The sequence below is a fragment of the Toxoplasma gondii genome, chromosome X (assembly GCF_000006565.2).
Source record: "Toxoplasma gondii ME49 chromosome X, whole genome shotgun sequence".
NCBI classification, from domain to species: Eukaryota; Apicomplexa; class Conoidasida; order Eucoccidiorida; family Sarcocystidae; genus Toxoplasma; species Toxoplasma gondii.
Window position 1 is genome coordinate 6,998,962 of NC_031478.1, and position 17,606 is coordinate 7,016,567.

The 17,606-nt window shown below is 52.8% G+C and overlaps 4 protein-coding genes across 4 annotated transcripts; 1 reads left to right on the forward strand and 3 right to left on the reverse strand.

The window, feature by feature from the left end:
- Positions 1-521: 521 nt before the first annotated feature.
- On the reverse strand, positions 522-4,693 carry TGME49_215520 (hypothetical protein). Its single transcript, XM_002370830.2, has one exon. It carries the CDS (start codon positions 2,513-2,515, stop codon positions 1,127-1,129), a length of 1,389 nt encoding a protein of 462 aa, XP_002370871.1. The 5' UTR covers positions 2,516-4,693; the 3' UTR covers positions 522-1,126.
- TGME49_215530 (hypothetical protein) lies at positions 4,024-6,378 on the forward strand. Its single transcript, XM_002370831.2, has 2 exons — positions 4,024-5,172; positions 5,539-6,378. Exon 2 carries the CDS (start codon positions 5,542-5,544, stop codon positions 6,010-6,012), a length of 471 nt encoding a protein of 156 aa, XP_002370872.1. The 5' UTR covers positions 4,024-5,172; positions 5,539-5,541; the 3' UTR covers positions 6,013-6,378.
- Positions 6,379-7,030: 652 nt separating this feature from the next.
- TGME49_215540 (hypothetical protein) lies at positions 7,031-8,303 on the reverse strand. Its single transcript, XM_018779694.1, has 2 exons — positions 7,728-8,303; positions 7,031-7,269 (listed from the first exon to the last, which is right to left on the reverse strand). The coding sequence occupies exons 1-2, from the start codon at positions 8,122-8,124 to the stop codon at positions 7,052-7,054; spliced, it is 615 nt and encodes a 204-aa protein (XP_018635689.1). The 5' UTR covers positions 8,125-8,303; the 3' UTR covers positions 7,031-7,051.
- An 866-nt stretch (positions 8,304-9,169) lies between these two features.
- TGME49_215550 (hypothetical protein) lies at positions 9,170-17,586 on the reverse strand. Its single transcript, XM_002370833.2, has 3 exons — positions 14,291-17,586; positions 13,739-13,812; positions 9,170-12,993 (listed from the first exon to the last, which is right to left on the reverse strand). Exons 1-3 carry the CDS (start codon positions 16,371-16,373, stop codon positions 10,369-10,371), a joined length of 4,782 nt encoding a protein of 1,593 aa, XP_002370874.2. The 5' UTR covers positions 16,374-17,586; the 3' UTR covers positions 9,170-10,368.
- Between the last annotated feature and the right edge of the window lie 20 nt (positions 17,587-17,606).

Sequence of the window (17,606 nt, forward strand, 5' to 3'; positions counted from 1 at the left end):
TAGTTCGCGAGGAAAGTGATTATGAATCATGAGAGCTGTTTTAGGAGTATGTCGTTGTAGAGGAACTGGTACTCGATGAAAAACGGGGACTGTTGGTACCTGTTGTTCGCTGTCGGTGTCTCGTATTTTTCCGGTTCCCTGAAGCCCATTACGTGTCCTTGCTCATGTATTATCATTGTGATTCGATGCGGTATCGTATGTAGCTGCTGTAAACAGGACCAACCCTTGGGAGCCTTTGTTTATCGGTCGTTCACAGAATTGATTTCAGCGCCTGCGTCCCTAGCAAGAAAGGATAATTCTATCCGTCCCGTCCCGTGCCAATGTATTGAACATGCCACAGCAGCCTTCCCTGAAGATGCGCGCTACGTCTGTGTCATGTGGAGGGATTGTCAGCAACTCTTCATGGCTCGAGCATTTGCCGTCATCGCTAACAATCGACCATGGCTCATTTGAAGTGACACAAGCCTGCCTACACAAATTCAGCTGACATAGGAAACAGAAAAGCCAATAATAAAGAGAGGCACATAGTGTACGCACACAGGCTGGCAGGAGTGGAAGCAGATCAATAAACTCAAGAGGACTTCAAACGTTAAAGTTGGGGACGAGCTACATTCTCCACTCGGGGGAACCAAAAGTTTGAGGAAACAGTAACTCTAGCTGTTTAAATAGTTCATCAACCGCAGAGTACAGAGGCAATCAAAAATGTTTTTCGGAAAGGCTTGCAAGTTTTGTTTCCAAAGAGGGACTCCCCTGACCAGAATGGCCAAACGCACGAACAAAGCACAAACGGCTGACTATTCAGGCTGGCTTTGCCATCACCAGCGCGTAGAGACAAGAAATACAACGGACATGTCACACACGGAGAGCGCCTTGCTAGAACCATTTTTTTGTCTCCAGTTTTTGCCGTTGCGCCAGTCACGAACGAAGGGAAATGAAGAATTGTCGAAACAATTTTGGAGAACAGGTGTATTATTCCGTCACCTTTCACGGTTAGACTGCCTCGCCCCACAAGGTCAAACTCCTTCGTTCCATCCATGTAAATTCTGTAATCAGGAAATGTCGAAACGATGAGGCTGCTAGAAACAGGCACGTCAATTATGCAAAGATGCGAGTTACTTGTAATGTATTACAGAAAATTGGCCATCCGACCACGTCGGCGGCGGATGTAAGTGAACCTGTGAGCGGTGGCAGAACTGACGTGTGTTTCAGGGATTTCCGGTGTGCCTAGAATCCCCTCCTCATGCCCACTGTTTTGGCGGTCTTTCTCAGCGTCATCTTCGCCCCCGGCTGATGCGGTCGTCTCACTCTCTAGATGGGAAAGGACTCCATCAACTGAATCGGTCATCTCTTCCTTACTGCGTCCTACGTCCCCTTTGCTTAACGTCTTATAGCTGCAGGGTGCCTTGTCTATCTTGCCTGCACCGTGCACATTTATTGCTGGCAGGTGTCCCGCGTTTTCCGTGACCGATACAGGAACCATGTTTGTGTCACGGTCCTTCGCAGTCCCCGTGCCCACCACGTGGTCCTCATCTTTAAGAACAACGACGACCTCTTCTTCGAGTCTCCACCGCGCGACTCGTTTTGCCAACCGCCGGCTACCTGGCTTTAAAGCTACACTACCAGCCTGGTCGCCTTGCTTTCGGCTGCCTGCACAGCACACCTGCCCCACGGCCCACCGCAAGAGTGCGAGACCGGCAATAGTGGTGATCATGGACACCTCCCTGCTTCCAGCTGACGGCTCCGTTTCTGCTCCTGCCATCGGATCTGCAACTGCTGTCTCGCCCGTCCCTGTGTTGCCAATTGGAACGGTAGGAGCACCGTTTCCTTGATGGCTGTTGCCGTATGGAGGGACATATGTGGGGCGTTGACCCTGAACGTGACCGGAATTCTCACGCAAATGCCGGTCGGTAGTTCGCATCTGTCCATGCGGATGGGGAGAGCGAGTCGGAACATGCCCACGTTGCCCGATATCTCGATTGCCAAGAGTGTCAGTTCTGTAACGAGCTACGTGTGCGTGGGTGTTCTGCGCCGAAGAGGTGCCTTGGGGCGTCGTGCCTATAGGATGGTGAGACACTGGGGAGACATGAGGATGTAGCGAACCACCAACTGGATGAGAGGTAGCTGCTCCAGCTCCTGCTGCACGTGCGAATCCCCTCCCGCCTGTGTTTTTTGCCGCCACATGAGCGAAGTGAGCACCGTGAGATGCGATGTGCGCTGCTTCCCCGGTTGTCGCAGTTAGACTTGAAGGAGCGGAAGCCGCCGCTCCTGTAGCTTTTGAAAGGAAGCTTCCAGATCCCTTAAGCGCAGTCACGGCACCCTTTGAAAGGAACACTGCACCGGCGGCTTTCCCTCCCCCAGCCACAGCGGTCCCTGCCGCACCTGCTGCTAATGAAACAGGAGCAGCTCCGGTTACGGTGCTGGCAGCTGCTGCTCCCCCAGCAGGCAAGGATGTTTTGAGAAGCACTGGTCCTAGAGCAGTCAAGGCGATCAGGGACCCTCCTCCGAGAGCTGGCATTGTTTTGCGTTTCGAATAGGAACAAATGTTTGCCACCAAGCGGACAAAATAGCATGGGCCATCGAGCAGTGCCACGTCAACAGTTGTTTTCCTAGATGACAAATACTACGGGCATCTTGTGGCAGCTACCATCTCTCACGCTAAACGAAGGAACACTTGGGCTCAGAACAGGACAGAGACGTTTGAACTATAACAGCCACAAGGTTGGGTGATGCGTTATCCCACAGAGTCAATGCTTCCGCAATGGAGCGAAGACGATTCTGAAGGCATTTTGTGTCAGCCACCCTTCGGACTTGGGCCCGTGTAGCGAAACATGAAACGTCAGCATGTTGGACTTTCGTCGTGACCAGCCGGCCAGCAGGTAGATCAGGCTCATGTCTCAGAAAATCAGAAGCAATACGGTTTCAAGGTCTTTCCTCCAGCCATCTGAAGAGCCATTTACCTGTCTATTCCCGGAAAAAAGTGGACCTTACAAATTCTGAACATGAAGTGGAAAAGTAATGATTTCGGGGACATTGTTTAAATTTTCCGGGCCACTGATGGGAGGAATGAGCGCGGAACGGCGCAAATGTAGAGAAGTGTTTGAATCAAGCAGTGAAGTGGATATAATCACAAGGAACTCGCGATTGCCGGGAAACCGTTTACACGAAAGCGCTAAGTCGTAGATTGGAAACAAGAGCTGCCCCTTTTTGTAGGTAACCAATAGAAACAAGTAAGTCGACGTAAATGGGATGTTATGAATAAGTGGCCCCCCTCCACCACTTTCTTTGGCTCGCTACGTGGTGTGCGAGCATGAAAAGACAGCCAATGGACCGGTGCACAGATATCAAACGTGCGTTGGTCGCTCACGCCTGGACTACACTCTCAAATGATCGACACGGCGTAAAAGTTAGTGATGATGTGGCTATTCTCTCAAACAGACTCAAAGTCTCTTTGAAACAGGAATGAAGTCGGTTTGAAAGAAGCTCGTGTAGGGGAAGCTTAGGTCCTCTCGGCTGTGTACAAATAAACGGAACAGTATCCTAAAGCATAGCTTGGTAGTGTCTGAGACTCTCGAAGTCACCAGTGTACTAAATAAAACGTATTCTCGGCTGAGACGGTTCTAGTGTCTTAGAACTCGTTTCAATGACTGGACAAACGTGGAGGTTGAGTTTTCCATTTTCTTTAAATTTCAACAGGGGATACGTTCATAGACCTCCCAAAAGCGCCGGGTCTTGGAGATGGAAGGACGAGAGGGGCATCAAGCTGCCGGGCACCCGACACAAATATCGGCGCCTAAACGTAACCGGCTTGTACACCGAAAGGTCTTCGAAACAAAATTCATATCATCGTGTTCATGAATGACAGGAACGACAGCGAGGGGAGACGCTTGCTACTGGATGAGATAAGGACGTCCGGTGGGCGGATTATTCTCGTCCTGGTGTGACAGTAGACAATGCCTCCATGACGTTTACGTGCATCGGGTATCCTTGGTCTGCAATCACCATTGGTTGATTCAATTGTCATCATATCTCACACTCATGAAGCGATCAGTATCCGTTCACCCAATCCTTGGACACACCAAATAGAACCAGTAACTGCGAAGTTCTGGCAGCACCAACTACTTCATTTAATTTCTGAGACTACACAGGCTGTGTCTGTGCAGAACGGATTGTACCTAGACTTGTATCAACGCGACATAACTGGCTGTTCCGCAAACGGTGAATGGGGCATCCCTTAAGAACGACGTGACTGGCAGAAGCGAGGAACGAAAAGAGGGAACAGTTTTGTTACTTGCCACTTCGCCCGCAATCGGAATGTTGACATTTGATGTCAACGTCATCTTCTTGTGCAGACCTTTCATGGTTGACGCAACTGCGAGATTGCATTGGTGGCACTGAGGGAATCATCGTTGGGATGTGGCTGAACTTTCTGCAGCTTGGCTTGTCCACCGGAGCACTCACGTGCCTTTCACGCTTCACTAGAAAACGTGCCAACCAAGACTGCAGCTTATCTTGAGTTGATGTAAGCGAGCGAACACAGAATTATCATGAAATGAGTTGAGGCATCAGAGTTAAGGTAAAGCGTACGTTCAGCAGCCCGCACCTACAGAGTGTCTGTGTGACGAACGTCACTGGCGTGTCAGTTTGCTCGGCGTGCCAGATCCATTGACGACGGCTACGTTTCTCAGAAAGCTGGGATATCTTTCCTTCTCGTAACGGGCCATCTGCCGGTGACTGCAGACCATACAATCTGAACAGTTTTCCTTCGTCTGTGCGACTTAGAAGGTTTCTATCTGTGGCTGAAATTCGTAGAATCAAGAAGGTACTCGCTTACTTGTAGGACAAACCAGGCGTGCGGCCAACTGATCTGAACGAGACGTCGGCCGCCACAGCTAGTTGCGACGACGTGAGGGGCGCTGGATGGATGGTTTGTTTCCGTACATGGGACTATCTGTGGAGTACTGGAGTCTCTGTTGCAGTTCATTCTTGTTTTTCAAATTATAAGAAGGTAATTGTGGTAGCTTATGAACAACGTCTTTTCGCTTCTCTTGGCTTAAAGGTGTCTCGAAGGTTTCCGTGGGGGTGCCGTTGCCGTTGCGACCAGCGTAAAGCGAGAAAGTAACGCTTGGGTTTGTTCTGATACTTCAAAGTTGAAAATCTCAACGTTCCTTATAAGTGAGCAAGATGTTGCAAGGACGGATCTCTAGAGGTGACACTGCTTTTGGTACCTTCAGTGGACAGCCGTGTCGCAGCAGTTTCGCAAGCAATCTTGTGTCATACGTACTGCGCAGCCAAGCGAGTGTCTTCACAGTCTTTGCTGTTCTTGTGTCTTGTGTGATTACAAAGTTTGGCACCTTGTTCACACGATGATTTCGTCCGGAGGGAACATGCACATAGTTTAGGGAAAGCACTGTATTCAGTCTAGTACGTGCTTTCTGGACAGGCAAGCGAGCTGAGACACACAAAATGATGTTGTTCTCTTGTTCACGAGTCTGTTTAATTCCACAGGATTTTGGCCCCATTTGCTTCTTTCGTGTCCAGTGGATGCTGCCTGTCTCTTGCAGTTCTCAGTCTGTGGCCAGAATGCCGCTCGAAGTATTGGGGCCTCTCGCAGTCTTGACCGCGGGCATGAAGGCGCTCCCAGGTGCAGCGCTGCTGAAGACTAGCGGCGCTGCGGTTGCGGCGAAGGGAACAGGGATTTTTGCTGCTAAAAACAAAGCCGTCTTCGCGGCCACCCATCCAGGCACCAGTTCTGGAACCTCGGCCAGCCATGAAGCTTTGGAAAAAGCAAAAACTGAGCTTCAGAAGGCTGCTAGTGATATTGAGGAGGCGGAGAATACGACCAAGAGCATGATGCCCCTTGGCCTTTTAACGGCATTTGGTTTCGGTGGAAAACAAGATGATACAGTTGCTGCTCTTCGCCGTGCAAGAGCCAGGTCACACCACGGTGATGACCGCCGTGTTCGTCTTTCCACTGTGCCGGACAGATGCAGCAGCTATGGCGATTTTCTGTGAGGGCTGTGAAAACAAGAAACGGAATGCCTAGCGTTGAACATGCAGATGACAAAATCGTAATCATTCAGATTAAACATCGTAATCCTTCAGATTAAGTGACAGGCAACTCTTCGGAAATGCGCCAGTGTTTCGGCGTAGTGGCAGCGCGAACCGATGCCTGTCGGCTATCGAGTGTACAAGAGATGGATATATCGCTACCTGAAGCTAGAATTCAGTTGTATTATCTGTGGAAGATGGTCAGTTGGAAGTTCAGGCTTGCTCATTTTGCCCTCTTGTCCGTGTGGATGAACAGACACTGGTTCTTCATCTACAAACCTGAAGCGCAACACGCTATTGTTGCAGCGGTGTATACGGTTGGTGCGTCCGAACTACCGACGGGAGGAACAAGGGCGTTCCTCATTCTGGTATAGCTTACACTTGTGTGCACGTTCGTCGATAGCTGGGAGGCCTCTTCTCTTTGCTGCTACGACTCGTTTGCTCATTCACTAGGTATCGAGTTAACCCAGCAGCCACTCTGCGGTTAGGCATGAACCACAAGGAGGCGTTGGGTCTTCACCGTTATTTTGAGTTCTGCGTTGAGACCAAACCTGCAGGGTATAGTAGCAGTCGTAGTGCCACCGATTTCAGACAGACAGTGGGATGACAGATCAGACGAAGTCGACACAGGGGAGTTGATGGTGAATCAGCGGCTGAACCATGCGGCGCAGAAAATGGTGTTTCAAGGGAAACCCTGTTACAGAGCTGCGCTCAGATGGAGACAAATTCCCAGCTGCGCTCAACTATCGGTATCATGTAGGGTTTGGGTACATCTGATAGTGTCGGACGGAACCAATTGATTCATTGGTTCCCTGGTGCGAAACACACAACAAACTGGACGCCAGTGCCAACGCAGAGGAGACCTCGCTAGGCATGTATCACGCAACCTGCTAAGTTACAGTGCAGATGTGCGAGCGGTTAGAATGCAACTATGTTGAGGTCTGGAGTAAGGGGAACTCTGTTATGACCGTATCAGTCTTTCTGCGCCTCTTCTGACTGCGCCTCAACATTCTGCCGTCTCTTCGCACACTGTCTCATCCTTAGTAACAAGGCTGGAAAACACAGGCTGCTCCCGGAAGAAGCCTCCGCACATCATGAGAAGGCCTTTTTTGCCAGTGGGCGGCAGTACATACCGAGCATCGACGGCTTTCGATAGACCCGTACCAATCTTGTCCGCCATTAAGTTACACACTGCTCCAGCTACATCTGGAGGTCCAGGAACTGCATAACACACGGACAAGAAAGGGACGGATGCTTCTTGGTCAAGTCAGGAAATGATCGGACCAACGCATGTACTCTTTGTTGGAAAACCACTGTGAAAAGTCTGTACGCAGTACACACGGATTTGTTAACTTACGGCACTCGCCCGCCACCCTGAGGATTCAAGAATTTTGTTATGTCGGAGGAGTCTTGCATGGCGGCTGAAAAGACTTTGAAGACCTTTGCGTCCATGCTCAACACCGAAAACTTAACATCGCTATTTTGCACTCATTCCTGACTCCGAGTGCGAATGGCTCTCCGTGCAGCTTTAGGTTCACGCATTCTCGACAACATTTCTTCCCTGAAAATGCGTTACGTACACAATCGGCACCGCGACCAGCTAGAAATCTATAGTCGAGAGTGATGTGGAGTATTCTGATTTGGCAATACCCGCACTTTAGAAACAATGGATGGCTTACCGACAAGTGGCAGAGAGGGTTCGACATATGCCGCGGAACCGCCAGATGTGGTGGCAGCTCCAACAAGACAAGCACCTTTCGTCCCGCCTGCGATCTTGGTTGCAGCTGTAGACGCTCCAGCTGTGCTCCCTGCCGCAAAAGAAATCCCGAGACCTTTGGTCAGCAAGGAAGCTGTACCAGGTATGCTTGCTGCTCCTGCAGCAAGTGGGACAGCGCTGCCGCCAAGAGCAGAAGCACTTGGAGCGCTCACTGCAGGAGCTGCGGTAGCGACCGTCCCAGCACTCGTGAAATAAGGCAACGTGGCCGCGGTCCCCCCCGCAATAGTCTTTCCTGCCCCTACGGCAAGCAGTGAAGGCAGAAGCCAGGAGGCCCCGGCCCCGGAGAGTGTGATTAGCATCTTCGGCTTTCTGGATGCAGTCACGATGATGAGTTCTGATGCTCAAACACCAGCGGTGTCACACAGTGGTTGACTGCCGGTTCAGCGAGTCGAAGTTATGGGTTGACTGCCGGTTCAGCGAGTCGAAGTTATGGAACGTGGAGCACACACAACTCACACGGTTCTCATTCCACCAGCCGTACACCGGCAAACTTTTCATGGAGGATTGCCTTCAGACAACGGAACAATTGAAAGGAAGAGAAATTCGTTACTAGTCGGTAAGAAGCGATGAGGGATAGACAGCTCGTGACAGTTCGAGCGGAGCGCGTGGTCACCCCTTTCGTCGATGGGATTCCATGTTTAACAACCAACACGATGTCTACATTGCAGCCATACACCGATCACGGAAGACGAACCTCTCTCTTTCTACATTGCAGCCATACACCGATCACGGAAGACGAACCTCTCTCTTTCAGGTGAATCATAGTGTCCTCATATCCTTTTTGCCCGTGTGCCTACAAACGTGAGGTGAATCCGTTGTGGATCCCGCTTTTTTTACCCGTACATACTGCAGTCCTAGACAATTCGTGTGCGTGACGGCTGCAGTTAGACTTCTGCTGAGACGCGGCCGCCTGCGTCCAGCTTGTGTTAGCCGGTGAGTAGTACGAAATGTCGTCCTCCCTTTTATACAAAAAGGGTCCAGCAGCCGTGCTGCACATTTTCCAGAGAGGCAGTCCAGGTTCCAGTGTGTTGCCGAGTCCGGGTGGTCATCAGATCTTATAATGTACCGCTCATACGCCGCACTTTCCACTAGAAGCCGTTACCACGGTAGCCTCGGTTAGTTCTCAGCGTTCCTTGGATCACCTTAGTGTACGACTGAACCATGTTAATAAATCCCTGCTGTGCAGCCGGTCCCACGAAGCTTCTTTTAGCCACTGTTTGGCGACACGTTGACATAGAAGTACGCCGTATACGGTTTAATCAGTGAAACAGGTACGTCCGAACAAAGCTTCTTGTGCGAGAACCCGCTCTGTGGGCCACTGCGAAGCCAAACAGAAAATCCAGTTTCGACTTCTACCTCCTTAGCTATGTGAAAGTTCGTTCACGGGACGGACAAACCTCCGAAAAACGAAACAAGACGACCTCACCTCGGCCCGATTTCCTTCCCTCCCCCCATTTTTGTGACTGCGGCAACTTGAAACTTGTTTTTGAGCCACGACGTTCATAAAGACCTGTTTCGCCTCCTTGAGGATTTCGCCGTCAAAATCCTCACCATCCTTGACATACATTTCTCTCTCCCATTATCGAAGACTGCAGTTGTAGGCAAATGGGAGAGGAAGCTGTTGGTGAGCAACTTTAACAAATTTGTTCTCAAACGGGAATTTTTGGGCTGAGCTCTTCGCGCCCGTATGTCGCTTCATTACACTTCACTTCAAAAATTTAAGCCACAGGACATGGAAAGGGACGGTACGCCCTCAAAACAGTATTAATGAGGTACTTGCAATCGCCTCCACGACATGTAGATCCGAAAAGGTCTCGCATGATGACATTTTTAAAGTCCCGATACAAACAAGATATCCACAAGTAGAAACACACTCCCACAACTGGTGTCCAGCTGATCTAAAGCAGTAGTGCGGAAAAGACTGCTCATTCTAAGACAATGCTATACTAGCTCACCATGGGGAAGATGTTGCCGGACAATCGGTAGAGAAACAGAGAACGGTAGAAACGCTACATGAGTGGGTCTAATAAACGAACGAGCGTTCTACTGTTGCATGATGCGTGAGAACTTGGATATAAAACTAACGAACATAAATCCCTCACCTTCCCTTCCTTTGGTCCCGACAGATGCGCAAATCAGAAACACCTACGCGACTTCCACATCTGTTCATATGTCGCTTCACCAATTTCAATTAGCACCGAGCTGCTTGCACACACCGTTCCCCGATTCCTTGACACACGCTTCACTCGACCTCCCATCTACGTTCATCGCCATGGCCACGTCACAGCACCATCTCTGCGGTACTTGCTCTCCACATCAGCACAGCAGACATACAAGGCTCTTCACTCTCAGAAAGAAAAGAAGGGAACAACTCAGGCGTGTGGAATCCATTCTCCCTCTCGTCAGCGGCCCACGTTTCTCTTGTATCACCTTCCCTAGGTTTGTTACTCGGAGTCGACCGAATGTGGCGGTCGAACAAATTCTGAGCACTCAGGTCCCATCCACCTCACAGTGAACCGGGAAGCACCCTTCCATTTCTCCTCTCATGGGTGCGACACGTTGTCAACATCAATAACTGGATCAGCGCCCTTTCCTTTTCTCTCCCCGGTGTTCTTCGTCGCAAAATAACGAGTGATATGCCTCTGCCCCTCTAGGATGGTCGCTTCGTTCTTCTTTCCCTTCTGAAGGCCTTTCCTCTGCATGGCGCACGGTGCTCTGCCTTGCTCTTTCGTCGCTTGTTTCGCACCTGCCTGGAGATATGTCATTTTCTGACTTTTCTTTTCCACGTCTTGTCGATCCACCGCCTTCGCCAAGGTCGTCCCCTCTGTCCCCTTCCCCCTTTTTTCTTCTCCATCCCTACTTATCGCCTCTACATCTTTTTCAGGTGTCTTGGCCGACATCACTTTCCGCTCCGAATCAGAGAGTGCCGGAGAACTGCGTGCTTTCGTTGGCATGTCTTTCTGTTCGTGTCGGTAACCACTGCAAGTCTTTCCGGAAAAGAAGTCACCGGCGAAGTCCGGCGAAGGCCGCGGGGATGCAGACGCCGAAATCGAGGCGACGGAACGAGAAACGACGGTTCGACTCGCACTTTTTTTGAAAGACATGAAAGTCAACGAAGTGTGCGCTTTCTCCGTTACGTGGGGGGAACGTGTGTGCGCCGAGTTAGCGCTATCGGATCTGGGGTGTGCAGACACGTCAACTGCGTTCGAACGGTTTTGTGCATCTTCGTTGCGACAGGCGCGCAGCCGTTCCATGGAAGGCGCCGCGTCCACCCAAGAAGCAAGTTGTTGGGGTGTGTCACACAAGTTGCCTGGCAATTTGCTCCGTCCCGTCTGCAGATGCTCATCGTTCGTCTGGGTGTTTCTTCCCGCCCCATGTGCGCTGCTTTCTTGCGATGAGAGAAACGCTGCGAACCGCCGCTTGCCAGCAGACTGCAACTGACTCTGTGGCTTCACGGCGACGGAGCTGTGCGACTGAAAACGTGGAGCATCCTGTACACCCAAGCCGGGGAAGCTGCCACTGCCCCCGTCGGAGGCGGAGAACGACTCCCTTCGCTGACTGTGCAGCGCCGCAACCTGCGTCGAGAGCGAGTGTGGAACCCCGAAGGCGGAGCAAGGCGGCGACAGAGGAAGAGAAGCTGGAGACGAAGAAAAGGAAGAAACGGAACAAGACGCATGCGAGGAATCAGAAGACAGACAAGAGGAAACAGTGTCATAGTTGACACGGGGCGGCTGTTGACACGCAGACGCGACGCCAGGCTCGCGTCCGAAACGCGTTCTGTCGCTTGCCGCCTCAGTTGGCTCCCGATCAGCCGACAGCTTGCTCGACCCCAAGACTCTCTGCGACTTTCGTTTTGTGTCGAGGAGCTCTTGAAGTCTCTGCTGTTCCTGCTGGAGCGCGACGACCTCGTCGAACTCCTCCAGAGCTCGTTTGTTTTCCACTTCAGCTTCTTCTTGCTCCTTCAGGGCCGTCGCGCGTTCGTCCTCGCCCAGCGGAGTCTCGTGGCAGTCCGCGAGGAAGTGACAACTGCGGCACTTCCACTTCTCTGAGACTTGCACGGCCTCTGCAGGTCTGAGGCCGCGCCACCAGCTCGTGAGCTCTTGCAGCGAGTGCTCGACGGAAGCCGCGTGGAACGGAATCTTTTCTCTCGCAAATTCTTCACCTTCGCACTCGTACACGACGTGTACATCTTTCCAGAGAGGAGGAAGCCGCTGCAGTTCTTCTTGCAGACTTCCCAAGAGCGACTCCAGCACCAAAAATCGACCCGGCGACCTCTGCTCTTCGTGTTCGTCGATACAGCTGTGCGAAGCGTCCTCCGCATCCAGCGCCTCTTCTGCCTCTCTCCCTCGACACCTCGCTGCGCTTCTGTCCCCAACCGCACCCGTCGGGGGCTCTTCCTGTTTCCTCGATTCTTGTTCGCTCTCGGCGACTGAGACCCCGGTGCTGCTCACAGTCACGCCAGCTGCTTCGGCACTCGCAAGCAGGAGGGGATGCGTGAGGCGAGCGCGGCGGTCGAGTTGGAAGGCCGCGAAAAAGAGGTCCACAGGCAGCGGCTCTCGGCGGAGGCGGTCGACCATTTGCCAGTAGATCTGCAGCTGAAGAGCTGAGGTCTGTTTCTGCGCAAGACAGGGAGTTTTCTTCACGCTGCGCGTCTTGTTATCGCTCAAGAGCGTGAAGAACCTCTCCTTCGCACTCTTTGTGAAACTCCTCTTCTCTCCTCTGGCTTCTTCCCAGGGACACAGAAACGCCCCTGCACCTGCGAAAGCCCTCTCTCCAGATGGCCCGCGCCTCCAACATGCCCCGGAGAAAGAACTCGCCTTTGCACCGCACGTCGCCTCTCCTTCCTCGCCAGCTCTCTCTCCACCTCCGTCTTTGTCCGCGAAGAGAGTTTCCCAGTCAGGGAGCGACAGGTCAGGCGCGCCCTGCTGGGCGTCCGCGGCGAAACCTCCACCGGAAGGGATCTCCGGCCAGAGAGGACGCGACCTTATTTGAGAAGCACCTGACTCTGGAAAGGCGGACGGATCGACAGTCCCGATGCGCAACTCGTCGATGACCCCGCGGGCCATCAGCCCCGCCACGGGACCGAAGACCCACAACTCGCGGCAGACTCCCCGCGTCCGCAGCTGCTGCACTTGCTGAATCGAGTTGAGGAGCTTGAACGCCATCGCCTGAAAAGGGAGGAACAAGCGCGCGCGCCAAGAGCCACAACGCATGTGAGTCTACCTCGAGCTCGGGAAAGAGCTTCCCCTCACCCGTAGTAGGACGCTCCATCTGGGGAGGAGGGCCTTCAAGTTGGACGATCTGTTGTGATCGTGATGGTTTTCTCCGTTTCGCAGACAGTAGTATTATCTTAGCAGATAGATTTAGTTTCACTTCCATGAACGCCCGTGTGGATCTCCATCGTACGCGCTATTCAAACGGTACGGAACGCAAGAAACCTTCAGGCACGAGGCTCGATCTGCTCACGTCTTCGCGAAAGAGCTCCTGGCCGCTGTTGTCGCAACAGCTTTTCTGGCCCCCACGGAGCAGAGAGACAGACAATCTGCCCGACGCTCTTCCAGGGCTGGACCGAGGTCCGAACACACGGTGGTGAACAGGCAGATCGTGAGCGTCAGTCTCAAGGAAGGAAACATGAGGTAAAGACCATTTTCCCCGTTGATATGAGCAACGTTTTCTCCCGGAAACAACACAGCAGAGAGAGAGAGGTAGGGTCAGAACGGGGTGTGGGGTGCAGGGCCTCGTGGAGACAGCGAGCGCGCATACAGCGGAGAGAAAGTTTTTCGCGCTTGCAACTTCTCTTGTATCGGTCGACAGGATGAAAACTGAAAAGCACGTCACGAGACCAGAGAAGAGACAGAAAGGACAGACAGCACTAAACTGTAAACAGAGGGCCGAGAAAGGAAGCAAACGAACCTCTTCTTCCGTCTCGACGACAACCTCTTCCATCTGATAATGGTAAAGCTCCAGCGCCAAATGCCGCACACTGCCTGTACACCGCAAGCGAAGGACAGAAAGAGGACAGAACAAAAACTTCGATATATATGCACATATACGTACAAAGGTAGATAGAAAAAGATACATGCATATATATACATATATATATATATACATACATATATATACATATATATATATATACATATATACATATATATATATATACATATATATATATATATATATATATATACTCAAGCAAGAATACTTGTTCCCTGCTTGGATAAACGACTTTTATGCAGGTACAGACATAACCATACATCCATAGACACACACACCTACGTACACAACAAATAACAAAAATACAGATTATTCGTACAAACGCAGATGCCTAGATATACATCTGCACACGTGACCAGCCACATGGGGGTTTCGAGAGGGGAGAGTCTGTTCCATCTTCGCTGCATGCGCCGCTGCTGCGTTTTGTGTGCCTCTACGTTTTGTCGCTCTTTTCCGTCGCAGTTTTACCTTTTTTCATGGCAATCGTCTCCCTGCGAATGCCTGTCTGCAAGGTGAACTGAAGTTGGCGCTCGCACCAGAGTTGCGCGGAGAAGTCTGTGACGGAGGGGAGGCTTTTCGACTTGAGTGGAATCCAACTGTCTCCTCCCTTCTTCTGCTCTTCCTGTCGAGCTCTTCCCATCTCGCAAGCCGCACTGTCTCCGGCGTCTCCGCATCGGGCGAGATCCGCGGCGTCCGGCAAGTTTGGAGCCCAAGTTGCCGGTACGGGTCCCGCTGCTCCACACTTTGGCTCTTCGAGCCACTCGGCAATGTCTTCGATGTCTGTCACGGAGGTCACGGAGGCGCGCGAGCAGGAAGTCGTCTGAGGTGCATACACTGGCACTTGGAACTTCTCTCCGGTTCCACAGCGTCTCTCGTGAGTGTCACTTCGGTCTCCAACTTTCTCGACAGAGTCCGCCGTCGCTTGGTCCGTCACCTCGCTTCGTTCGCTGTTTCGTCGTCTCCTTTCGAATCCGGTCTCCTCGAGCATCTCGTTTTCTACTCGAGTTTCTCCCTTCCCTCCCCCTTTCGCCTCTGCGTCTCCTCCTCCCGTCAGCGGCTCCCGCGCTGGTTGCATGCGCTGAGGCTCCACGGGCTCTGCCGTCGCAGCTGCCTCGCCGCCTTCGGCTCTCTCTGTTCCCGTCGATTGCCTTGCCGCCGCGCGTGGTTTCTCTTCGCTTCTCTCCGGATCCTCCGCCCCTTCCGCGTCAGGACTGCTTGCGCCAGACTGGGCTTCTCTCTTTCTCCGATGCGCCTCCACTCGCTGACGGGTGCGAGCAGAGACCAGCAGCAGCCGGCCTGTCTCCGCCGCCGCTGCGTGTCGACGCAGAAAGCTCTCCACGTCCAAAGGCGGAGCTTCCACGTCTACCGCTGGCGAGGCAGAACAAGATGCAGACACAGAAGAACAGGAAGGACAGGAATTGGAAGAAGTGGAAGATGCAGAAGAAGGAGCGGCGGAAGGAGAAGACGAAGAAGAAGCAGGCAAAGAGGATGAAGAGGCACACCCAGACGATGCAGGGACCGACGAAGGATCGAGAGATGACTGAGAGGAAGAAGGAAGAGAGGACGCAAGAGAAGAAGGTGCAGTCTCCACGAGAGGAGAAGTTGAGAGTGAAGACGAAAAACGAAGAGAGAGGGAAGTGAAACAAGATTGGCCTTTGTGAGCAGCACCGGAGAAGGAGGAAGCGAACTGCAAGGAGACAGGAAGGAGGCAGGCGGAGGCAGGTCCGAGAGACGCGAAAGAAGGGGCACCGTCACGGGGCTGAAGTGGCGGCGGTTCTTTCTCTTCTCTCTGTTTCTTCAGCTTCTGCGTTTCGCTGCGCTGGTGCCTGTCTCCGTGCTGCGGATTTGGCACACTGCGTTCCTCTTTCGCAGACTCTGGTGAACATTCTTCGCCGTTCTCGACGCCTCCGGTCGTCCACGCTTCGCCGGGGCTGATTGTGAGACTGGTGGCGTCGGTTCTCGAGAAAACGTTCTCTTTGTCGGATCGAAGAGCTCCTCTAGCTCCGTAGCTGCCGGCCTCTCCGCTGCACGTTCCGGTGTCTCCAGGTTCTGCCTTTGCGGGCGTCTGGCTGCCGCGCGGTCTCCACAGATCCGAGAAACGCGAGGCGGCGACTCGCGTCAGGTCGAAGGCATTTTTCTCCGGAGACAGGAGCTCGATCGCCTGAGACGCGCCGGTGTCTCCATCCGAGAGAACCTGCGTTGGCAGGAAACCCAGTTGGGCGTCAGAGGTTTCTCCCTGCTCGCCGTCTCTTTCTCTGCGTTCCTGGATACACTGTTCCGCGGCTTCTTCAGAGACAGACAGACAGCTGCGGGCTCGAGCGCCGAGGCTGAAGACGCCCTGCTCGCGACGTCTCTTCTTCAGCGAAGCGAGCGACGGGCGTTGCGACTGCATGTTGGCGACGAGAAAGTCTGGAGACACACAGCCCACAGGTCCTGACTGCGTCCTGGGGTGTACGTAGACTCCGGGGGATCCAGGGAGCGCAGAGACGGGAGCGATCGAGAAGATACGACGCGCGCTGTAAGCTCCGCCAGGAGTTGCGGCAAGGCGCATATCTCTGTGCTCTGCACTTTCCCTGTTTCTCGTCAGGATCCACCTCCGACTGTGTTCGTTTCTTGCTGCCCCGCTGGTGTACGCTCGCCGTTTCCCCACTCAGAACTCCTCTGTCGTCACGCCCCTTTCTGCGTCTGGACATGTCTACATCTGCGGTCAGAAAGAGATCTGTCTTCTCTGCTCAGAGGCGGAGAATCCCGCGACCCTGTTTCTCACCCCACAACCGATGTCCACAACCCTCTACGACTTTTCCTCTCCTTTCTTTCACTCTCTTGGTTCTTCACTTTCTTTCTTTCTTTGTCTTGTTCCTTTCCCCCTCTTGGTTCTTCACTTTCTCCACGGGCGTGAGTCGCGGCCGTTCTTGAGAAGGAAGTTGCTGCACACCTTCCGGCCTCGAGAAGAGTTCAATGCAGACATGTCCAGTTGTCAACTTGCTGTTTGAAGCAGTTCGTGACGGGGCAGCGACCTGTTCGCGCCCGAGCTTGCGCGGAGACGAGCGAAAAAAACGAAGGGGAGAAGATGGAAGAAGCTGAAGGCAAGACGATGAGACAAAACGCATCAACAGCAAAAGGCGGGATGCAGAGCTTTTCCCACGAACAAGGGAAGAGAGCTGGAAATGACGAGCGCGGCGCCAGGGGGGCGGCAAGACAGCGACGCGCTGCTCTCAGCCGCCGGTTTATGTACACTGCACACACTGTCGCCAGATGAGAGAGGGCGCGTGCTTGCGTTCGTGGACATGCAAGCGGAAGAATTTTCGGCAGTTTTCTGGATCCAAAAAAGGGGAACAGGCAGTGTTTGCAACCGGGCACCGAACCAGCTCCGGACTCTACTGGGAGCGCAAAATCGGTAGTCGCTCGAGAAAGACAGAACTCCTTGGAAAAACTCACGCCTTCTTGGAGGATACAACCCGGTTCGCAGTGACTCATGAGTTCTGCGTTTGAAACGAAGAGAATATACGCGAAAAAAGTCCGGCGAACAAGCGAGAAAAGAAGCCACACACACGGTTCGACCACCGACGGATTTCTGGGGTGTCCGTACACACCTTGTCTTGTCCCAGATGAGCGCGGCTTTCCAGCCGCGGGGTTCTGTTGGACCTAGCGGTATTGTTTATCTGGAAAAAAGCTTTGGTTCGTTTTCTTTCACTGTGTCTCATTCTTGTTGCGTCTGTCACCCCGTTCTCCAGCCTTCGAATCGCTCAGGTCTCGGCGACACAGCCGCGGAGCCCGCACGGAG